The following is a 21,662-nucleotide window of genomic DNA, read 5'->3' as shown; positions in this document are numbered from 1 at the left end:
CGTGAGGGCGGAAAGTGGCCGGCCGTTGGCAGCGCGGCTGGGTCACGTGGGGCGCCGTGGCGCCGCCCCCTTCCGCGCGGAGGTCCGAATCTTGTCCCGCGCGCGCTTTTCTGCCCGCCTGCCTCTCGCTCCTGTCAGGCGGCGGCGGCGGCCATCGGGCGGGCGGGCCGCGGCGGGGCCGCTCCATGGCGTTAGCGCGCGCCTCCCCCCGCGGCTGAGGGCTCCGCTCCCCGCCAGCGCCCGGGGCATGGTGGGCAGGGTCGCCGTGGCCGCGGCGGCCGCCTCCCTCCCCGGGAAAGACGGCGACGCTCAGGTGGGGCCGCGGAGGCGGGCCGCGGGGGCCGCGCTGTGAGTGCGGAGAGGGGGCTGGCGGCGGTCCTGGGGGTGCAGCGGGGCGGCCTGGGCGGGGGACGCGGAGGGCGTCCCTTTGTCGCCCGCGCTTGACACGGCGCGCCTGGTGCAACGGGAAGGCGTGAGGCGCCGCCTGGGCGCTGCGCGGCGGCTGCCCAGCCCCGTGCCCGGCGCCGCGCCCGCGCTCGCAGCCTGCCGGTCGGCGCTCGGGAGCGCTGCGCAGCCCGCGGGCCAAGCTGTCATGAAACGCCTTCTTGGGGCACCTCAGCGGAGTCCCCGGTAGCTTTGGGAAGAAGTGTTTTCAGTTTCGGGTGATGTGATTTCCGAAGAGCTCAGTTTTTAATAAACTAGAAGAGTTATAAAAGTCTTTGTGAGCCATCTTTCTTGGAGTTGTACAAATAAATTCTCTCTTATGGTTTGAATTATGATATGAGATATGAATTCTCTTGTATTCGTTTTCTGTAAGTATTTTAAAAGGTCTAGTTTCTTCTTAAGATATGTTAGCTGTTGATGGTAGGATCATACATCTTTAAGGGATGTTGGAATTCTCTGTTAAGTGCTCCACAAATGCTCTGGCTAACGTCTCAAGGTAACTAATAGAGCATCTGAACTGAAGTAGGCTTTCTGAACTCTAGTATTACGAAATCTCTGCAGAGCTGTTCTGAAGACCTTGCGGTCACTTTCAGTTTTGGTGGTCTCAAATCTACATGGGATTTTTATTTTATTGAAATGGCAGAATCTTTATTTCAAGTTTAAATGGCTTTTGAAAACATGGAGATAAAGTCGATGTGCACACAGTCTTAGTGCATTGACATGAATTTTTTATCCTCTGAAAAAGTACTAGTGTCACTAATATATACTGCAAGTACTGTACTGCTTTACATTACCTTACGAAGTCATCTTAAGTTTTTAAAAACTAATGTTGAACTCTTTTTTATAGCCATGCAAGAAACGGCGAGAGGAAGATACTTCTGTAAAAACAATCACAAGATATTTTTCACCATTAGCAAAACCAGCGGATAAAGTGTTGTCACCACCAAAACCTAACAATATATTGGATTATTTTAAAAAGACATCTGTAACTGAGAAAGCTACGTTACCAGTTGTAGCTGGAGAAGATAAAACACCGTTGGATGCTGATGGCAAAGACTGTAAGTCACCTTTTAAACCACCTTTAAAGCAGAAGAGGAAAGGGAAGAGAGTTAATTTAAATAATAAGCTAAGAGAGATGAAAGAATCTGAGAATGAACATGAAATAGAAATTAGTAGTGATGACAGCAGAGAAACAACAGGACTGAAACAAGACAGTAATGATTTTATTGCTACTTTAATTAACCAAAAATGTGCAAAAGAATTAGCAGAAGATAATGGGCAAAGAGACAACTTCTCAAATGCTGTCATCTACGGAAAAAATGCAAAGAAAGTTGGTTCTGAAATAATTGGAACAAAAAATAGGACAAGAAAATCAAGGAAAAGGAAGCACAAAGTAAATACGGATTTGTCTGAAAGTTTTTCATCTGAAAACCAGCTGAATGAACAGTGTAAAAAGGAAACTGAAGATAAGAAAAATATGGTATCTCCTACAATAGCAGAGTGTGACGCTACTATTAGTGACTCCAGTTTTGAAGTTCATACAGATGATAAGACATCACAGGTAAATAATAGTATAATAACAGTGTCATTTGAGGACTTCTTGAAGAGTCAGGGAGAAAATAATGTAGACCATGTTGAAGAAGACACAAAGCCAACAATGGACAATTCTGCTACAGCAAATCAAACGGACAAAAGTGATAGTATTAGCGACCCAGAAAAGTGTGAAGAATCTCAACAGCTACCACTTAGAACAGTAACTGTCCTCGCACAAGTTCATTCCATTCCCCCAAAATTAGCTCCTTTACACAAGGAGCAAAAAGGCTCTAGGAAAATAGCTGCCATTTTTTTGAAGCAGAAAGGATGTGTAGGGGAAAAAGAAAGTAGCCCACCCCTCTTGGACAGTGAACAAACCGAACAGGTTGCTCAGAAAAGAAAATCTAATGTAGTTATTGAGGAAGAAGAATTGGAGTTAGCTGTACTAGAGACTGCAGGGTCAGATTCTTTGAAGCCAAAGTGTACTCTGGAAGAAAGGCATCAGTTTATGAAGGCGTTTAGACAACCAACATCAGATGTAATAAAAAGTGGAGTTAAAAAGGCACCTGGAAAACAAAAGCAAGCCATTGGAAAGTCTTTAAAAGAAAAAGAAGGACCTGAAGATGACATTGCTTCAAATAAAGCATTAGAAAGTGAAGTACTGGAAGATTATGTGGACAAATATACACATTCTAGTCCTGAAAACAATAGGACTGAAACCAAAAGACCTAAAAAGTTTCAGAAAAAAGGGAACAGAAGAACAAAGGCTTCAGAAATTAATGAAATGAATGTTTCAAATACTAGCAATTATAATGAAGATGAGGATTCAGGAGCTAATGTTCTCACTAAGGTAAACACCTTAGATGTAAGAATTTCATCAAGTCCAAAAGTGAATGAGTTAAGGAGGAGTTTAAGGCAGAAGAAAATCAAAACATCAAAAAATGTTACACCTAAAAAAAATAGGATTAGAAATACCTTTTCTGAAGATGAATTAGGTGGCTGTCCTTTTCAGACTTCTACACCAAAAGCAAGCAAGCAATCCTTGAAGAAAAGTAATATGTATAAAGCCGAGGTGATTACAGTGCCCTTTGATGGGAACAGCCCAATAAGGTAAACATTTTAGAGTATATTCTACCTTTTTGCACTTTGTTTTCCTGCAAGTATTTTAAGAGTAAGACATAATTATAAATTGATTGAAATGCATACCAAAGCTGCATGAATACTGATCGTGTTGGATAATAATACAGGAGAACCAAAGGTGACACTATAAATGTGCTTGCACTAAAGACATTTAAAACAAAACCAACCAACCAAACAAAAAAAAAAACCACAACAAAAAACCACCACCAAGTGGGGGGTTGCTTCTGTTTGCAGCACTGTATTTTTAAAGGTGTTTGAAAATGAGAGTAACATTTCCCTTTATTAAAAAGTAATCATTTTGTAATACTTTTTTCCCTAATTAGAATGAGGTTTACACGTATCAATGCGACTACAAAATCAAATAAAGCTGAAGCAATGAAAAATGAAGAGTTTAACTCCAAAAATATAAAGGTAATTTATGTAACAGTTTGTGTTTCAGTATTTTCTCATTTACTATATGCATATGATTGTGTTAATATTCAGTATTAAGTGATAGTCTAATGTAATAAAATATGACAGTTCTCAGGTGCCCTGTGGAAAGAGAATATGACTGTGATTTATGATAGAATTTGAGATAGTTTCTTGCACAGTTATTGTACCTTAGATATTTTAAAATATGTTTTGTTAGTCTAAATCTACTTTTCATAACAGAAAAATCCAATAACATAGCATACTCATGTTCTGCAGGTTGTCAGGATGGGACATAGTGTTTAGGTACAGCAGAACAACTTATGCTTAAGAATGTCACTCCCCATGTTTCATTTGTTCTGTGGACAAATTGGAGGATCCCCTTGTAGAGCTCTCATTCCCTTTTGAAAAGTATTTATATCATCTTGGTTTGCTCCTCCTTTCCATTCTTTCATTTTCTTTTTGATATCAATAACATTTTATAAAAATCATATGCTTTTATGAATGTGAAAAAGTATGTGAAATATGTGAAATACCCAATATATTGCTATTAACTGCTGGGTATTTTGGTTCTTTTGTACTTTTTTAACAGATAAGCTCTACTTCTAAAAATATATCCAAAGCAAAACAGCTGATTGAAAAAGCAAAGGCTATACGACATAATAGATCAAAGGTTAATGAAGACGTACCAACTCCTGTGAGGCGCTCATCTCGACAGCGAGCTCTTGCTGAAAAGAAAAAATTACAAGAAAATGAAGTAAGCCTGTATACTTTCTAGGGGAAAAAAAATATTTTGATGTTTTTGTGATTCATTTAAGCAAGAAAAATGTTTCTTATCTTGCAAACATTTCTTTTAAAGAATCAAATAAGGTAGATACGTATGCAATGCTATGGTAAATGTCAAATAGTAAAGTAACTGCCAGGCATAGACTGGAAAGCTCATCTTGAGATGAGCTAATGAGATCTATAAAATGCAGCAGATAGTCACACTTTAGAAGTGACTGTTTCTCTTTCCTAATGGACAGCAAGGTGTCTATTTCAAATGTGTATGTTTCAGACATTTAAATTTAGATGAGAGTAATTCTGGCCTTCGTTTATATATTGGAGATCTTACTCTATATACTATTTCTGTGTAGACAACAGTAATAAAAGTATTGTGTAATCTTCAAATTGTATTTGCTAACTTCTAAGCTCTCTAGCAGTTTCTTCAGTTTTCTCGGTACTGATCACTAAATTGTATTGTTAATAAAAGAAGAAAAGTTGTGTTTCCTTTCTTATTTTATTTGCTTTCCCTCTAGGAATCAGTAATAATTTTAGATTCAAGCCTGAGTAATGCCACTAGTACAGTGCAGAATGTGAAGCAAAAGAATCTTCGGAGCTTAAATGATGTTTTGGGGAAAAAGTCTAGAAACTTGAAGGTTGCGAAGAACTCAAATGGTAATTGGGTTTTACTGAATGTGTTTAATTTTTATTACAGATGTTGACTATTATAACTTTATTTTATAAAGCTGCCTTTGCAGTACATTCATCTTTTCTTCTGATTTTTTTTGCATAATATTCCAATATATACCTTTTAATTTTATGATATGAGTTAATAGTGCAGAGGTTATTTACATGTGCTGCTTTGATTTTTCTTCATTCAGGGAAAACTATGTTTGTTTGAAAAACTGCCAATAGTATACCATGTTTTGTTGTCTTCTAATTTAAGGGTTTTTTTTATTTTTGTAATGTTACAGAAAATAATGTCTATAGTGATGAAGTAACTAGAAATAAAACTATAATCAATTTTGTTAAAATACTCAGCTTTCTCTTAAGAAAAGGAGATTCCCTAATGTTATTAAATGAAACATACAGATAGTGAACAGAGAAGCAAGGTTAGAATCTTATATCGGTGCTAATCTAATAATGATTTTTTTTTTCTTTTTAAAGGAAAACTAGGATATCCACCTTCCTTCCTAGGCAGAAATGTTCAAAACTCTGCAGGTGAACCAATTGTGATCTTTGATGAAAGCAGGTCAGTTTTCAAGATTGCAGTTGCTTAAGAATCAAAATACATTTCAAGGTTACTTTAACATTCTCTCATTTTACAAATTTGAATACACTTATTGAAATGTGATTAAAATGTTCATGTTTTTAATACTGATCAATATGTTAATCTTTTATTTGAGATTTCCTTGATTTTTTTGAGAGTTCCTGAACCTTTGTTGAGCTATTTTAGATGGTTGAAAATGTAGTTGATGACTGATCAAAAAGAAATCCTAAATTGCATATAAAAATACAAAACCAAAGAGGATTTTTTTTTTAGTTAAAATCTCTAACACAAAATTTAAAATTAAATGTAAGCTTACTACATTTAAATTAATTTAGCAGTTCTCCCAGACTATTTCTAAGTTGTATGTAGAAGTGAATGTGATTAAGTTCTCTTGTAAGCCTTACATAGCTGGTAGTTCTAATGTTTTGTTTTGGGGTTTTTTTTGTTTTTTTCATTTCTATTTTCATTAAAGCCAAGATGCATCTGAAAATTCTCAAGATGATGATCAGTTCAGAGCAAAACGTGAATTCTTGATGAGTGGATTGCCAGAGTCACTGAAAAGACAGATTGCAAAGAAAGCAGCAGCAATGGAAGCGTACTCTCTTGCGAGTTCATGTTTTAAGACTGTTGTCCATGTACAGCAGAAGGATGACTGTAAGCTTTTGTTCAGCCATTGTGTAAATGTATATAATAATTTCTAGTAAATCTGGGCAGAAAAGAAAAAACTTGAACAGCAGAACTTACTATTATGACTGGAATAACTGGTAGTTTCCTCTTGTTTTGTGTTGCAGTAAGAAAACAAAACTTACAAGCTTCCAGTGAGATGTTTTTGAATACACAATTTACAAATTAAATTGATGCTAAAGTAATGCATACATTTATGGGTGAGGATGCAAAATTCTTAATATTTAGTCAAAAAAGTTAGTCTTTCAAGTTCCAATTTGGAGAATAAAGATCATGTTGGACTGATGGGGGTAGAAACCATTTCCTTCTGACAAAGGCAAAATATTTCTCAAAAGAGAAAAAAACAGCCCATTTCTTTCCACTAAGTGAGGGTGTATGCTACAGTGTTCTTAGGAAAGGGCATGACAGAAAAGCAGAAGGTAGAATAGCATTTGACAGAGTATATATTTACAAACCAACCAATAAACAAACAAAACCCTTAGCGAGCATCTGTCCTACAGAGACCCAGTGAGGGCACAGGTTGTTATTTAGAGCAAGCAGAGCCCAGGAGCAACTTACTGGAGAAATGTTGTATGCAAAAATGTGCAAATTTGTTCTGCTTGTGGGAGGTGGAATTAATAAAGTTGATGCAGTGTAAGTTAAATAAGCTTGGCTTTGACATGATAAAGCTGTAGTTAAAAGCATTTACTCTTACTTACTGTAGGATGTTTTGGTCTGTGACTGTATCTCTGCTTTGTTAACAAAAATTTCCTCTTGTTGTTTTGTTTTTGGTGGGGGTTCTTCTGTAGGTTATCCAATGTGGAAATTGAAATCACCATCATGTCCTCTATTAACTAAGCTAAGGAAACTGAATACCGAAGTCACTAATGTCACAAAAATCACTCTGTCACTTGGTGAATTTTCCACTGTGAATTCAAAACTAACTGGAAACTGTTCTGCACCTGTGGTTAGTACTTTAACTTCTGTTTTAAAAAATCCTGTAGTTTGAATCTGTTTCAGTCCTGGATATTCCCCCCCCCCCCCCCCCCTTGTGTGTGATTTACCCATTCTACATTGTAACGTTAGACAATTCTCAAGGCTTTCTGTTAATCTCTGGGTTTAACAAGACAGTAACCAATTTAAATTATGCAAAACTGTCATAGTTATTCTGTGTAGTGTTTTTGAGTAATAATTTTTTTTTTTGGTGTATTACAGCTTTCTGGCCACCGACCAGTTTTTTCTGGTACGTTCAGGAAAGATTTACTAGATGAGATCACGTCTTCTAATTCTCAATTTCCTGTGAGAAAATACTTCTACAAGTTTCTGAAAAAGCAAACAGAACGGTTGGTTTTTGAAAACAGTGTACAAGGTTAGTAATCTGCATAGGGAAAAATAAACTCACACTCTCACTCTCTCTGGCATAAAAAGGCAACTTGGAATTTCCAGAAATATGTCAGTGAAGGAATACTGTTGTGGGAAATAAATTGGTCCTCACATTTTAGGTAATTTTGACCAAATTCTTCAAATATGGCTTAACCAAACATACGGTTGTAATGGCTGTAGCTTGAAATTTTAAAAGGATGTAATTTTTTTTTTCCTTAGAAAGCAGAGACGGCACTGCAAATTCTGAGGTAAATCAGAAACATTCTGACAATTGGAAGGAAACTAAGAGGAAAAGGAAAGAAACGGAAGACCACAAATCAAAAAGGAGAAAACAAATTGAAGGTACAGAGACTGAAATAAAATCCAGAGTTTCCAGGAACCTTACTTCCACCATACCTGGAGAAAAACAAGCAGAGACGGGACAAGCTACGCATTTAGGAAAAAACAAGACCCAGAAACCAGATGTTATGACAGAAGACACTGAATATTTATCAGAGCCAAATTCACTTTCAGGTAACTGCATTTCCTGATTTATTTTAATTCTGTTTGCATTGAGGGAATGTATGTATGATGTATGTCAGCTTTCCACTGTGATGCAAAAATCGTATCGAGCCTTAATATTCTACTAGACTTGATCAACTCTTTTGCATAAAGAACTATTTAAAAATGGATAATATTTTTTCTGTAGGTGTTGAAAAGGAAGACATGCTCTGGACAGAAAAATATCAGCCTCAAGATTCAAGTGAACTTGTAGGGAACAAGAAAGAAATTGAAAGACTACACAGGTCAGAAGTGGGAGCATGGATCCATTCTTAAAATAACTCAAAACTTCCTATTACTTGATTACGCTCAAAGAAGTGAAGTCAATTATTTTACACTATGCTTGAATAACACTTACAGGGTGTATGTTTGTGGCCTTTGTTTTGGTTTACTTCCAAAAAGTTGCAGAAACAAATCGTCAGTTGGTGTGAGTGATCTTTTGGTCATAGTTTCTTTTTACAGTAATACCTTTGTAGCTTGTGTGGTGTCGTACAAAACAAAAACACATATGAAATGCTACGTTAGGCTGTGGGATAGAATGAAATACTTAAGTAACTAATGCCCTTACAATTTTAGTAAAAAATATATTTTTGTCAGGTTATTTAAGCTTACACACTATGAATGAGAGAGAGCAACTTACCAGTACTTGTCTATACTTCCCTACAAGCATGCCTGATCCTGATCTTGATGCACTGCCTCTGCTTTTGACAGTAATTTAGTGTTCAAGTCCATCTAATATATTGTGCTTTCAGTTAAATTTTCTGTATGGGTTTAAGTTATTGTTATGGCTCTTATGCAGAATTTAAAGTTCCATTTGACAAAGAACACTAAACTATGAATTATAAATCATTTTCCACAGTTTAAGTAGTTTGCCAAGTGACTTGTTTTTATACCAACCAACTAATAGAATGGAGAAGGAATCATTTTTTACAAAAGAATCAAACAACTCTGAACAATTAATTTTTTTTTAATCTGAAAGGACTTGATAAGTTTCTGAGAGGGATAACAAGTGGCTGATGTCCCCTAGTTTTATGTTCTGTTCCATCTGAATTTGGTTCACTTTATTCAGCAGTAATTTTTTTTTTGTGTTCTGTTCCTTCCTTTTATAGTTGGTTAAAAGAATGGAAAAAAAGAGCTGATTGGGAAGAAAAAAGAAATCAGAAAGGGGAAAAGGATGACAAAGAGCATGAAGGTGCTGATAGAATTAAAAATAATTAATATATATAGCTTCCCTTTGTTAAAGTTGGCATAAAAATTACATTAATCCTTTATTTTCTTTTAAATAATTCTACAGATTCTTTGGACAGCCTTGACTTTAAAGATAATAAATCTGATATCGAGGAAGAGACTAGCCTTTGCAATACAGTTCTGATAACTGGCCCACCAGGAGTGGGGAAAACTGCTGCAGTATATGCTTGTGCTCAGGAGCTTGGTTTTAAGGTTTGTGGAGTCCTTTCCTCAGTGCTATTTATCTTATTTGTCACTAGTGATATGAAAGCATTCGTAATACAAGATGTCTAAATTTTTTTTTTATGTAAATTAAATACCATTGCAGATATTTGAAGTCAATGCCTCTTGCCAGCGTAGTGGTAGACAGATACTGTCTCAACTAAAAGAAGCTACTCAGTCTCATCAAGTGGACAAAAAAGGCATTAACGCACATAAGCCTTGCTTTTTTAACAGTTGTAGCAGTGCCAAGTCACCAAGTACGTTTCATGGTTATATCTGTGCTTTTTTGTTTGGTTGGGGGGGGGGAGGGGTGTTGTGGTTTGGTTTGGTTTTGTTTTGGGAGCTCAGTTCCCAAAACAATTTTTAGACATCAGTTGTTTAAAAAAGAGAGCAAATTTCAGCTTATCTGGCCATAATAATAAGAAATGCTGTGTTGGTTAACACAACTACATACCAAATTAAATAATTACTTTATCAAAATGACTGACTCTTGATTATCTTAAGTTATTTCTGTAGCAGTGGAGTAAGTGCTATGGCACTTGAATAGAAAGTTGAACAGAAAGCATTCCCTATAAAGGAGAAAAGTAAAATAAGCAGAAATCAGCACAGCAAACCTGTCCTGTACTAGATACAAAACTGGGATTTGCTCTAAATTTGCCTGATAAATGTCAGTTTGAGGTTCTATTTCCAGCTAACTTTAATATAAAACATCTTGCAGAAAAAATGTATTCTCCAAAGAAAGTTATTTCACCAAGAAAACCTCCACTGTCACCAAAAGGAGCTGGGTTAAAACGAAACTTGCCCCCTAAAACACTTGCAAGCTATTTCAAAATTTCTTCTAAACGTAAAGGTAATGATGGAGCAGTAACATCTCGAGAAAAAAATAAAGGTAGGTATCACTATTTAATAATTAGTTACCTTTGGAGATGGAAATGCTGCACTGTACTACTGTGTATGAAGAGCTGTGTGGAGAAAAGAGTAGAGCACACTTATTGCACTCTAATTGCTGGCAAGAGTTAATGCATCTCAGATACACCTAACTACTTAGGAAGTAGTCATTACTCTGTATTACAGGAGAGTTAACTGGGGTACAGACTGTCTGAAGTTCAGTAGGCTTTCCTTAGTTGTGTTGTGTTGGTTTGGTTTGGTTTGGGGGTTTTTTTTGTTTTTTTTACCCCCAGAGCATTTAGGTAAGAGAAGATAAATTAAAATCTGTCTCTAGAAAAACACACCTTTATATTACCTCAGTGCCTGTTTCAGGTTGGTGTGGAATGGTCATTGTGCTATGTGGTGTATATATACATCAAAATTACTGCCACAGAGTTAAGAGGTCCTGTAAAGCCAGTAAATGTTTGATTACAGACTGTGGATTTTAATACATAGAAAGGCACACTGAAATCTTTAAGTCTGTTAATATTGGAAGGTATATTTCCAAATGTTTCATGGGATCAGGAAGTCTTAAAGACAGGTTTTTAGAAAGCAAATAATATATTTGGACAACCAGTATTTTGGTACAGATAGTACGGAGGAATGCATGAGCAAAGTGCTGGACTGAATTGGGGCAATCAAGTCTAGTCCTCCTCTTTTCAGGCAATCATGTTGCACTGTCTAAATAGTCAGCCCTTCACCAAACACTGTTGAATTCTCAACAAATTTGTTGCAATTTTTTTTAAACAAGAGACAATCAGAAAAGGATGTAGGTCAGGTTTTTAATTTTTTGTGTCAGTGTATATTTTCTTAAGCAGTTTATACATGGGGTGTTTTTGAATCCAGTGTCTAGAATGCCTATTAAATGGTTTCAGTCCTCCTTTACTTCCTGCTCAATTCTTTGCCCATCTGCAGGAAATACTCAGAATTCATGTGAAGAAAAGAAAGATGCTCAAATTAAGTCAATAAACAAAGACGTAGAAGGAGGAGAACACAACAGAAAAAGTGCAACATCTCTCATTCTTTTTGAAGAGGTAAAATTCATGTGAAATATATTGATGTGAGCAATACGTCCTTTCATTCTGTTTAAAGAGTTTAACTTTTTTTCCCCTTCCTCCTTGAGACTTCTATGTAGATTCAAGTGTGAAGATGATCAACTTCTTAAAAATTAATTCAATGTTTAATGATTTCATCCTCATGAGTACTTTTTTTAACCATGGATTGTTGTTTTAAAAGATAAAGAAACTATCATCTATCAACAGTTGTTCACTGTTGGAACAGTGGCAGGATTCTGCTAATTTAATTTATGCCAAAAGTTTTGGTTTATAATTTTACAGTACTTAAATGCACTGAGACACTTTAAAAGTCACCATTAACACCCCAGTAATTACAATATCTAAGCCCACATTAAATTCTTCTTTTCTTTAACCTCTTGCCCAAAAATGTCTTTGAGTCTTAAACTAAGAATACAAAACTGCAGCCAAGAATATAATTTTAAGTAAATAAATGAGGTATAGCAATGTTGCCAGCTGTGGGTTGATCCTACAGATGACTGGTGCAATTCAGTTAAAAACAAATTTCAAAAGCCACCTGGACATGGTGACCTGGACATTGCTCTAGGTGACCCAACTTGAGCAGGGGGGTTGGACATGTTGACCTCCAGAGGTCCCTTCCAACCTCAACCAGTCTGTGCTGTTGTAAGCTTCGGCACGGAAGACTGTGATGGAAGTGTTGTGTGCTAACAAGTGAACTTTACCTGAAGCATGTATTGCCTGTGCATGTTCAAGAAACCTGTATTAGTGTTAAGTCTTACTCAGTTGTTAAAAGTATGACTGCATTCACAGCTTGCAGCTATTTTTAAAGCTATTGGTATTTTGCACTTCATTTGTTTTCTATAGGTAGATATAATATTTGATGAAGATGCAGGATTTCTAAGTGCAATAAAGACATTCATGGCAACTGCAAAGAGACCTGTAATTCTTACTACCAATGGTGAGTAGTGTTTGTTATAGTAATTAGGCTTTACAGAAAGAAGAGCTTCTTTTAATACAATGGTTTAAATTATGCTGGTTGAATACAGCTCCTAAATGTAAAATTAAATGAGTAGAGACTATAAAGCGAGTATTTTAGTATTTGAATAGAGATACTGGCTGCTCTAATGGGTAAAGGAAATAATTACTTTTGAGCATAATGTCATGACAGTTCACTGATATCTCTTTATATAGATCCAACCTTCAGCTTAACGTTTGATGGCTATTTTGAGGAGATCAACTTTAGAACCCCTTCCTTGGTAAGTCCGTGTTTGGAAATGCAGATGCATCCTAAGCAAGTAATTGTCAGCTAATTTAAGTTTGAAATTTAAATGTTGATGCAGGTTTATATTTACCTGATGTAATAGATCCATTTCATCAGAAGACTGTATTTTCAGGTTTTATGCAAGGATGTGTAGGATGTATTTATCTTTACATGAAGAATTTTTATTACTAGCCTGGAAGATTTATTTTCTTAACCATTTAGTATTTGAGAGTATTACAATAAGAACATCACTTCATCACTTAATTTAGTTTTTAGGATGTAGTAAATAGTTTCATAGATTATATATCTAACGGTTTTGATCTGAAGGCTGACTATGCCAGTATTGGTTCATTCATTAAAAGTATAGGAACTATTTTAGAAATATTATGGGTTATTCCTTGAATGTAAACACTAGTATTCTGTATAGCAAATAGTTTTATTTGAAGTTAAATTGAAAATCTTTTGGGCTACCAGGCAATTGCAGAGTTGAAAGAAAGAAAGAAAAACATTTAAAGTGAATACAGTTCTCTAAAACCTGTTCACTGGTGATGAGAAGCAAGGTGTATGTGGTTTCAGGAACACAGGCAGAATATGTGTGTTTTGTTTGTTTTTAATTAGTTGAATTTCTGAATTTAACTTAGTTCTCTGATGTGGACTGTTTAGATTTGGTACAGTATTCTGCTTTTCTATAGAGGTTTTAATGTAACTGTAATCTGATTTAATAAACTAATCTACATTAAAAGGAAAAATGCATTGCAAGCATAAATAGAATAATTTGCTTCTGTGTGACTATTGACCTTGATTGGTAAGAGTTGTTTTCAGTGGTCTTTGTCTAACTTTTGTTTAGATAAATGCTGCTAGCTATCTTCAAGTGCTGTGTCTGGCTGAGAATCTACGAACAGATGTAAAAGACTTAGCTGCTCTGTTAAGCACAAATAACTGTGATATCAGACAAAGTGTCCTCTACTTACAATTTTGGGCTAGAAGTGGAGGTGGATGCTTGAAAGACAAATGTTTGGCACATCATGGTATGTTGATTTAATTTAATTTTAAAAAATTTCTCCATCTAAACATGAATTTCATTAAATCAAACCATTCTTAGACATGTATGACTAGATGGTAACTTTCTGTAAAACTCCTAAACATTGGGGTAGGGTTTTGGGGGTTTTTTTGGCTGCTTCAAAGCCTTGTATATATGCATGAGGAACTAAAAGTTTGCTTTTTATTGCACCTGTTTATTACCCATCATTATGGTACTTGATTATCTCCTTTTCCTCCACTGAGTAGCTGCTGTGGTTTAATCCTAGCCAACAACTGAGCCCCACATAGCTGCTTGCTCACTCCCCTGCTAGTGGGATGGAGGAGGGAATCAGAAAAGTAAAAAGTAAAAGTGGGAGAAAAAACAAACAAAAACGTCGTGGGTTGAGATAAGAGCAATTTAATAATTGAAATAAAATAAAATAGTAATAATGATGATGACGATAAAAGAATATACAAAGCAAGTGATGCATGCTCCAGTTGCTCACCACCTGCCAACCGATGCCCAGCCAGTCCCCGAGCAGCCCCCCCAGCCAGCTTTCCCCTAGTGTATAGACTGAGCATGATGTCATATGGTATGGAATAGCCCTTTGGCCAGTTTGGGTCAGCTGTCCTGGCTGTGCCCCCTCCCAGCTTCTTGTGCATCTCCAACCTCCTCAGTTGGTAGAGCATGGGAAGCTGAAAAGTCCTTGACTTAGTGTAAGCCCTACTTAGCAACAACTAAAACATCAGTGTCTTATCAACATTATTCTCATGCTAAATCCAAAACACAGCACTATACCAGCTACTAGGAAGAAAATTAACTCTATCCCAGCTGAAACCAGGACAGTAGCAAAATTGGGCAGAGCAGGGAGCCAGTAGTAGTTTCCCTTCAACTCAGAGTTTGCAGTTCTTCATCTGTTTAGCTGGGTTGTAGGTAATTCACCTAGAAGAAGCAGAACTGAAAAATGGAGAAAAATTGGACAGCTAGCAAGCAGGCAGCAAGGGTAAGAACTTGGTCCCAAAGGATACAGGAAGAGTATCCTCAACAGGTGGGGGTGAGTGAGACAGCATGTGAGACTAGTGAAGCATAAAAGGAAGAAGAGACTATTTCAAATGGTTATTTGCAAAGAAGGGAGAGTGGGCAGATTGGTAACGCTTAAAGAAATGAAATGGGGATGATGAATGGGGGTGGGAATGACTAATTTCAGTTGCTATATTCATTCAGAATTGCAGCAAGAGGCGACAGTTACGGTATCCTTTATAAAAGGAATTGGGGCAAAGAGGGGAAAAATCAATTTCATGATGCAATTGTTTCTTTTCAAGTAAAGCATGTTATCTTTGTGCAGGAGGAGATGAGACAAATAAAGCAGATCACGTAATTCATTCTGAAAAGACTACTGATTCCAAGATTGATTTTTCTCAAGTTGATGCACGTCTTCAGGAGTTTCCAAAATGTGATACAGGCTGTGTAGAGACATTGCTTGGCCTTAAGAATATCCTGTTGCCTTCAGAAGATTTGTTTACATTTCTTAAGGTATTTTTGTAGTTGACTAGATAACACTTTGAATGATTGCCAGATAACTGAGTGTAATTGTCACTATGAATAGCATCTTCTTAGAAACAAATCTCTTTGAAAAGATTTGTTGTAGAAATTAGCGGATTCTGTCATTATTAAGCAAAATCTGAACTGGGGCAGTCTCCTGCAAGCAAAACAGTTCCTTGCCTCATAAACACAAAGCCAGGAGTGTGAGATTTTCTGTAATAACATTTTTATTTTTAAAAAATTATGTTAATGTATTAATAAATTTTTCACAATTACTATTTTACAGCACAAAATCACAACCATGGAGAAATGGAATAAGTTGATGCAGCTTCTCACAGAATTCCAGATGAAGAAAGTGGATTTTCTATATAGTAATCTTGAACTTATTCTTCCCTTACCAGTGCAAGTTCTTTCAAACCAATCTGAAGCCTCTAACTCTATACTTGAAAGGACTAGCATAGTTTCTTTGAAAAACAGATCTACTAACAGTTACTGCCCTGGAAAAAAGTCTAAAAAGACAAAGAACCGGAAAAGGCTTGATATATTGGATGATAGTGACTTATTTGATACTGGACTGAACTATTCATCTGAATTCATAACTTTGCCATCAGATAGTCCTACATCATGTGCTGAAGTGAATAAAGAGGAATCAAAATTGTTGATGAATAAAGAAGAAACAGAAATTAAAACTAAAACCTCAGCAAATGAGAAGAGGTCTACTCTTGTTTCTCAGTGTCTGAATGCACTGACTGAATTTGTGGACAACATGTCTTTCTTGGATTGCTGTGTAAACACTAACACCAAGGAACCACTGGAGTTTTCTAAAGACGAAGGATTTAATTGGACAAATGGCAAAATCAAAAATGGTCTTTGTGATGAGTTCAGTATAGAAAATACTGATTGGTGGAGTTCCCAGAGCTGTAGTGAAATAAAGGCAGCTATTGAAGCACTCAGTTTTAACAAATGTTCTGTTAATATTTCACAAAACCTGGAATCCTCTTTGAGTACCAGTAAAACCCCTGAAAGTGATCAACTGGAGGGACTTACTTTGCATATTTCAAACACAAGAAATTACGTATCCTTCAGTCAGGCTGCTGATTCAAGGTAAGACTTTGCTAATATTTCTGGAATATAATGCAGTTATTTGTCAAGAAAAGCATTTCATGGGTGTAGGACTGTTTCAGATACTATGGATAAACATTCATACCAAGATGAATGCTGTCAGTACATCTCAAAACACTGGAATACATTGTTCACTTTGCTTAAATAAGCTTAAATTAACTGCTTGTCAGTCTCTGCAAAAAGTGACTTTTCTTGTTTGAATAGCCTGACTATAATGTTGTTTAGGAATGGTAGCCTTAATCTGGTCTATTTACTTTAGAAACAACCAAACACACACCACCACCATCCCCCCCAAAAAACCAAAAACTTAAAGGAATGGCTTTTTCAAGACAGACAGATGGACTGAAATGGATTCTGCAAGTACTAGACATGCAAATTTTTCATCCAATGCGTGGTCGTATTGAGTCTGTATTAAATGCGTAGGTGTTGCTTGATGAAGACCTAACAAAATTCAGAGCAAAGTTATTGCAATTTTTTTGTAGTAACTTATGCTGATGAAGAATAACCTTTAATATATTATAAAAGATTACAGAATACATTGTTGCTAGCGAGTGTGGATATGAAAGATTGTTTTTAACATAAACCAGTGATCATACATAAAATTGGCATAATAGGTGAATAAAATTTATTCAAGTGTCTGAATAGGAAAATAGCTTAGACTTATTTCTGTAAGTCAGTACCCAGAGGAGCAATGTCAAAGTAGAGGTAGCCATCTAACCTGTGACGAAGTTTGGCCAATATATAATGAGTTATACATTGGATCTGATATTGACATTCTGGCAAATACCAATCGCATGACACTTTTTATTTTTGAAGACCACAGATGCTTTCAGTTATATTGTCTGACGGATGTGCTAAACCTCACATACATAACTAGATTCTGAGACCTCCCCAGACTAGACTCCGTAGTTAAGCTAAGAGGATTGGCCAAACAAACTACTGTCCCTCCTGTTTCTGTCTGAGTGCAGCTTTGTGATGCTCTGTAAGCAGCACACGATCAGAAGTTGCAGGTATCTAATCCATTGGGATGCAGTTTTGGACATCTGTATGTTTAACAGAGTTTTAAACCAGTGGATTTGATCTTAAAGGAACAAAATAGGTACTGCACATTCTTGAACAAGAAACAATAAATCTTCATTCTCCATTTTAGCATTCACAAAAAAGCACAGAAGAGGCTGGCAGTCATCAGAACTGTATTTTCAAGAAGTCCTTTAAACCTGGGTAATAAGCAAGCCAGCATACTTGAGTACCTCCCCACTCTTCGCAGTATCTGTAGGTCTGAGAAGCTTAAAGAGCAAGGGAAGACTAAAAGAAGGTAAGTTTTGGTTCTCCTAAATCTTGCTACATTTCAATATACAAGGTAGTTAAAAATTTTAATAAAATATTTTGTCAAATAATTCTAGACAAGAAAGGTGAATGTTTGCCTCTAAGTAATAAGTGTTGCCTCGTGTTTGGAAATAACTTTGTTTCCCTTATAGTCACTTTTACTTTTCTTTTTATAGGTTCTTGCATTATCTTGAAGGGATTCATCTCGAAATACCCAGACAAATGATAAACAATCTGTCTTTGGACTTCTCTTAAAATTGCTAACACCAGAAATACTTTGTGCCCAATGGTGGTATTCTCACCATAGTTTGATTTTTTTTTATTTTTTTTTTACCACATTATTTTATTGTATATTCAGAGCCATTTGTATATTAAATTTCTATAAGTATTTAAAATTATGTATATATCTATTGTCATGATACTGCTCTCCACAACTGAAATGTGGGTTTGTTTGGTGCTTGTCCAGTAAGTGCATTTATAATATTAAATGCACAAACTAATCAATGGGGACTACATCATACTATCTTTCTCTGTAATTTGTGTATCACATAGCAAGAAGTCTTTTTGTAATGACCAGCTGTCACAACTTCCACAGCCAAGTTGCTTTTTTCTGAGGAGACCGTTTTATTAAAATAGTCTTGTTTCTTTCTGAATTTGCAGTTCCGTGTTAAATAACCTGGGGTGGGAGGGGGCAGGGAGAGGATGAGACAAGTCTTCTAAAATGTGAATGACTAAAAACATCTCTTCACAATAATGACTGGGTAACAAAGTCTTTACAAAGCACTGTGCCTCAATGTACATTTATTTGTATACATTCGTTTCATTTCGTTATTTACAACTGTCAGATCTGCATGTCAATCTCCTAAAAAGGTAGAGAGATGATTACTGTAGCTCAAGATGGACTCAGAGATTAGGCAACATTTTGTAAATAACACTTATTCCAGTGTTACTTTGGTTTCAGTAATATTTAACTATTCTAGTCTTGTATATTGTGTTCTATTTTTATACTTCATTTTGTATTTGACAAGGCTTCAGCCTGATTATTTGTGATTGAATCTGGTTTTATATGACAATAAATTTGTGAGACTTTGCTACAATTCTGTTGTATGAAAAGAAAGACTCCTAAAACTTAATGTTTTCAGTCCATAAAGATGATGTTCAAGGGTTTTTTAACTGGAAATATTTCAACCATGTACTTTTCCACCTTTATATTGCAGTTGGACTGTTCTTCTTCCTCAAACTGAGTCAGATTGGTGCCATGCAGAGGTGCTCCACTTACTTACCTCAGTGTTTCTGCAATAATAAGGAAGGCCATTTTGTAGGACATTCTGTTCTCATCTTATATTTTTCATGTCTTAAAGATGTTCAGGAATGAGAAATATTTATGAAAACAGTAAATTATTTTAAGCTTCTACATTGTAGATAATAATCTTTATAGCTTACTCTTGCAGTAGCCCAGAATTACCAAATAAGAATGAAATAAAGTGGTGGCTGTTAAAATCTTAATGGGTTGTATTGTTGTATTAGTGGTCTAAGCCACTCCTGTACATTTTTTTGTAAAAATAAATAAACAAAACTTTAAAAAAAAAATTAAAGTAAAAGTATATCTGTTCACTGCTTTATGAAGGCAATCTCAATCTAACTAGATTACAGTGGGGACCTACATAAATTGGAAACAGGCCCTATAAAGTATTATTATTTTAGGAAATTCATCGGTAATTTAAAAGATATAAAGTAGAAAGCAATGGGAGACAACTTACCTCCTTTTGAAGTCAACTCTCTGGTTCTAATAACTGCCTTAAGAATTTTTTGTAATATAATCTCCAGGCTATGGTGTCCAAAAGGTGAGGTGGAATTCAAGTATTTCACTTCTTGGTAAGATCCTTGTGTGCAATTACCACATAAAAACAACTCAAGCTAGTTTGAATGAAAGATAATCTTCTTGTAATGATTTATTTGAACTCTGATAAACTATCAACTTTGCATTTTTATGCATCAAGTATGAGCATCTTTTGTATGCTAGAAGAAAGGAAGTTTCCATGAGGGGATGGGCTGATCTTGAGGAAAAGAGATCTGGGGCTGGTTTTGATTAACTTGGCTTAAACGGAAATGCTTCATAAGATCCATTCCAGTACTGCGGAAGTCTCCTACCTTTGATTGAAAATGTTTTCCAGCAATAGTTTGGGCCCTGTTTAGTACTTTATACTGCCCATCCAGCTAGCTTATGTGTCTTACCTAGCAGGGCACACAACATTGCTTCCACAGTGTGAAAGTGTAAGAGAAAACAAGCTTCTCTCTGCAGCAGAACACACCTTTTCTTCCAAAACATAAAAAATCATCTTCAGGCATCTTGGGAATGACTGAAGATACCTGGAAAGGAAAAAAGACAAAACCCATGCCTGCAATCTACCTAAACAGAAGAATTCAGTGAAACCAGAAGTAAAAAAACCCTGGAGTTCACAATGACTCTACACCCTATTTAAGCAGTAGTTATTACTAGGTAATAACGTATTTAAATAATTTAAAATTAATAATAATAATTTTATTAGTAATCATAAATTTAAAAACAATAATTTAATAATAATTTAAAAACAAAAAACCAACATGTTGTTCTTGTTGAAATCTCCATCAAGTTTCAAGCTTTTTTCTTTTTGCTGTCATTCCAATGTTGCTTTCTAGAATCTAAATGAAGGTGACATTATTCTACAATCCCACGAGTAACACAGAAAAAAGCAGTTAAGCCTTAGGTGTGTTCTTGCAAGCATGTGCTGTATTAATACTAATGGAGAGTAGAAGTAGGAGCGTGGAAGGATTCCTTTACAAGTGAGACTATCTCAGTCTTTGTAAGAGCCCTGAAACAGGACAAGGTGTATCTTGGCAGCCAAGGGCTGGGAAGGACATGTCCCTTGCAAGTTGCAGAAAGACACTGAAGCTCAGCCATCCAAGTATGACACTGAGAAAAATCATGGGGCTACTGGCCAATGCAGATTTTTAGTGGTGAGTTCATAGGTTGTCTTGAATATAAATAACCATTTTGCAAATGTCATACAGATTCTCTTTCATATTCGACAGGATTTGTAAGGACACCACAAAGATTAAGCTAGCAAAAAGAGCTTCAATGTATGGCTTGCAAGAAAATGATCTCTGTGGAAAATTAAATCAATGTTTATATTGTAGTATAGCACCATTCTTAAAGGGTAAGTGCTGAAAAAGAGATTTTATGTAGGTAGTTGAACAATACTCAACTTTTCAGATATTCTGCTGCTGTTTATTCATGACTTCACACTATTTTAAAAAAATAAAAGGTACAATGCTATTTAGTGCCTAAAAAGATGGAAAAAATGTGTCAGTACTTTCAACTGATAACACATTCCTAGTATAGTATTATGTCATCTGCAAAATAAGTAACTACACAGTGTTTTTACAAGATTATACATAAACTTTACTAAAGAAGAATTGCATATTACAGTGCACTATAGCAATGCAGTTTACTATGCAAATTAAGTTTAACCTGAAACTATAGTAAAATGAAAAATATTTTAACATCTTTTAATCTATTTCTGATTTAATTAATCTTGAAAATCTCCCCCTCACCTTAAAATTTTCTCTCTTTTCTTTCCTTAGATAAACTGAGTATTAAGTCACAGACCTTTTGACATTGGTTTTCTCTTGAAAGAGGGACATTTTCATTAGGCTTTGCAAATCCTGAAATGCTCTATTTTCCCTGTGTTGAGTTATGCTGAGAGGTTTTTTTCCTTGCAGCACTTGGGTGTCACACAGCTCCTTCTCAGATACTGTGTCGAGCACTTGCAAGGTGGCAGAGCGCTGCTGAGGAAA

The 21,662-nt window shown here is 36.0% G+C and overlaps 1 protein-coding gene across 2 annotated transcripts; it reads left to right on the top strand.

Moving 5' to 3' along the window:
* Positions 1-19,390, top strand: ATAD5 (ATPase family AAA domain containing 5). 2 transcript variants are annotated; one of them, XM_072881185.1, is made up of 23 exons: positions 1-313; positions 1,292-3,087; positions 3,441-3,528; positions 4,118-4,282; positions 4,824-4,962; positions 5,455-5,539; positions 6,030-6,211; positions 7,030-7,187; positions 7,436-7,589; positions 7,823-8,116; positions 8,292-8,388; positions 9,253-9,335; positions 9,438-9,583; positions 9,699-9,849; positions 10,311-10,481; positions 11,435-11,553; positions 12,418-12,511; positions 12,745-12,809; positions 13,662-13,842; positions 15,181-15,368; positions 15,664-16,481; positions 17,650-17,814; positions 19,043-19,390. In XM_072881185.1, exons 1-23 carry the CDS (start codon positions 248-250, stop codon positions 19,125-19,127), a joined length of 5,490 nt encoding a protein of 1,829 aa, XP_072737286.1. In that variant the 5' UTR covers positions 1-247; the 3' UTR covers positions 19,128-19,390. The 2 variants fall into 2 exon arrangements, with proteins under 2 accessions (XP_072737286.1, XP_072737287.1); XM_072881186.1 differs by having other exon boundaries at positions 2-313; positions 18,002-19,390.
* Positions 19,391-21,662: the final 2,272 nt, after the last annotated feature.

This window comes from Ciconia boyciana, chromosome 16, assembly GCF_034638445.1.
Source record: "Ciconia boyciana chromosome 16, ASM3463844v1, whole genome shotgun sequence".
Classification (NCBI taxonomy): domain Eukaryota; kingdom Metazoa; phylum Chordata; class Aves; order Ciconiiformes; family Ciconiidae; genus Ciconia; species Ciconia boyciana.
Note: the sequence above shows the minus strand (reverse complement) of the source record. Positions and strands in the feature narration are given on the sequence as shown.

What these genes read in the sequence shown, in the direction of transcription:
- ATAD5 (XM_072881185.1), top strand. Translation starts at nt 248, where the DNA reads ATGGTGGGCAGGGTCGCCGTGGCCGCGGCGGCCGCCTCCCTCCCCGGG. An exon ending in CTCTCATTCTTTTTGAAGAG is followed by an intron (nt 11,554 to 12,417) that starts GTAAAATTCATG and finishes TGTTTTCTATAG; the next exon opens with GTAGATATAATATTTGATGA. An exon ending in CAAATGTTTGGCACATCATG is followed by an intron (nt 13,843 to 15,180) that starts GTATGTTGATTT and finishes ATCTTTGTGCAG; the next exon opens with GAGGAGATGAGACAAATAAA.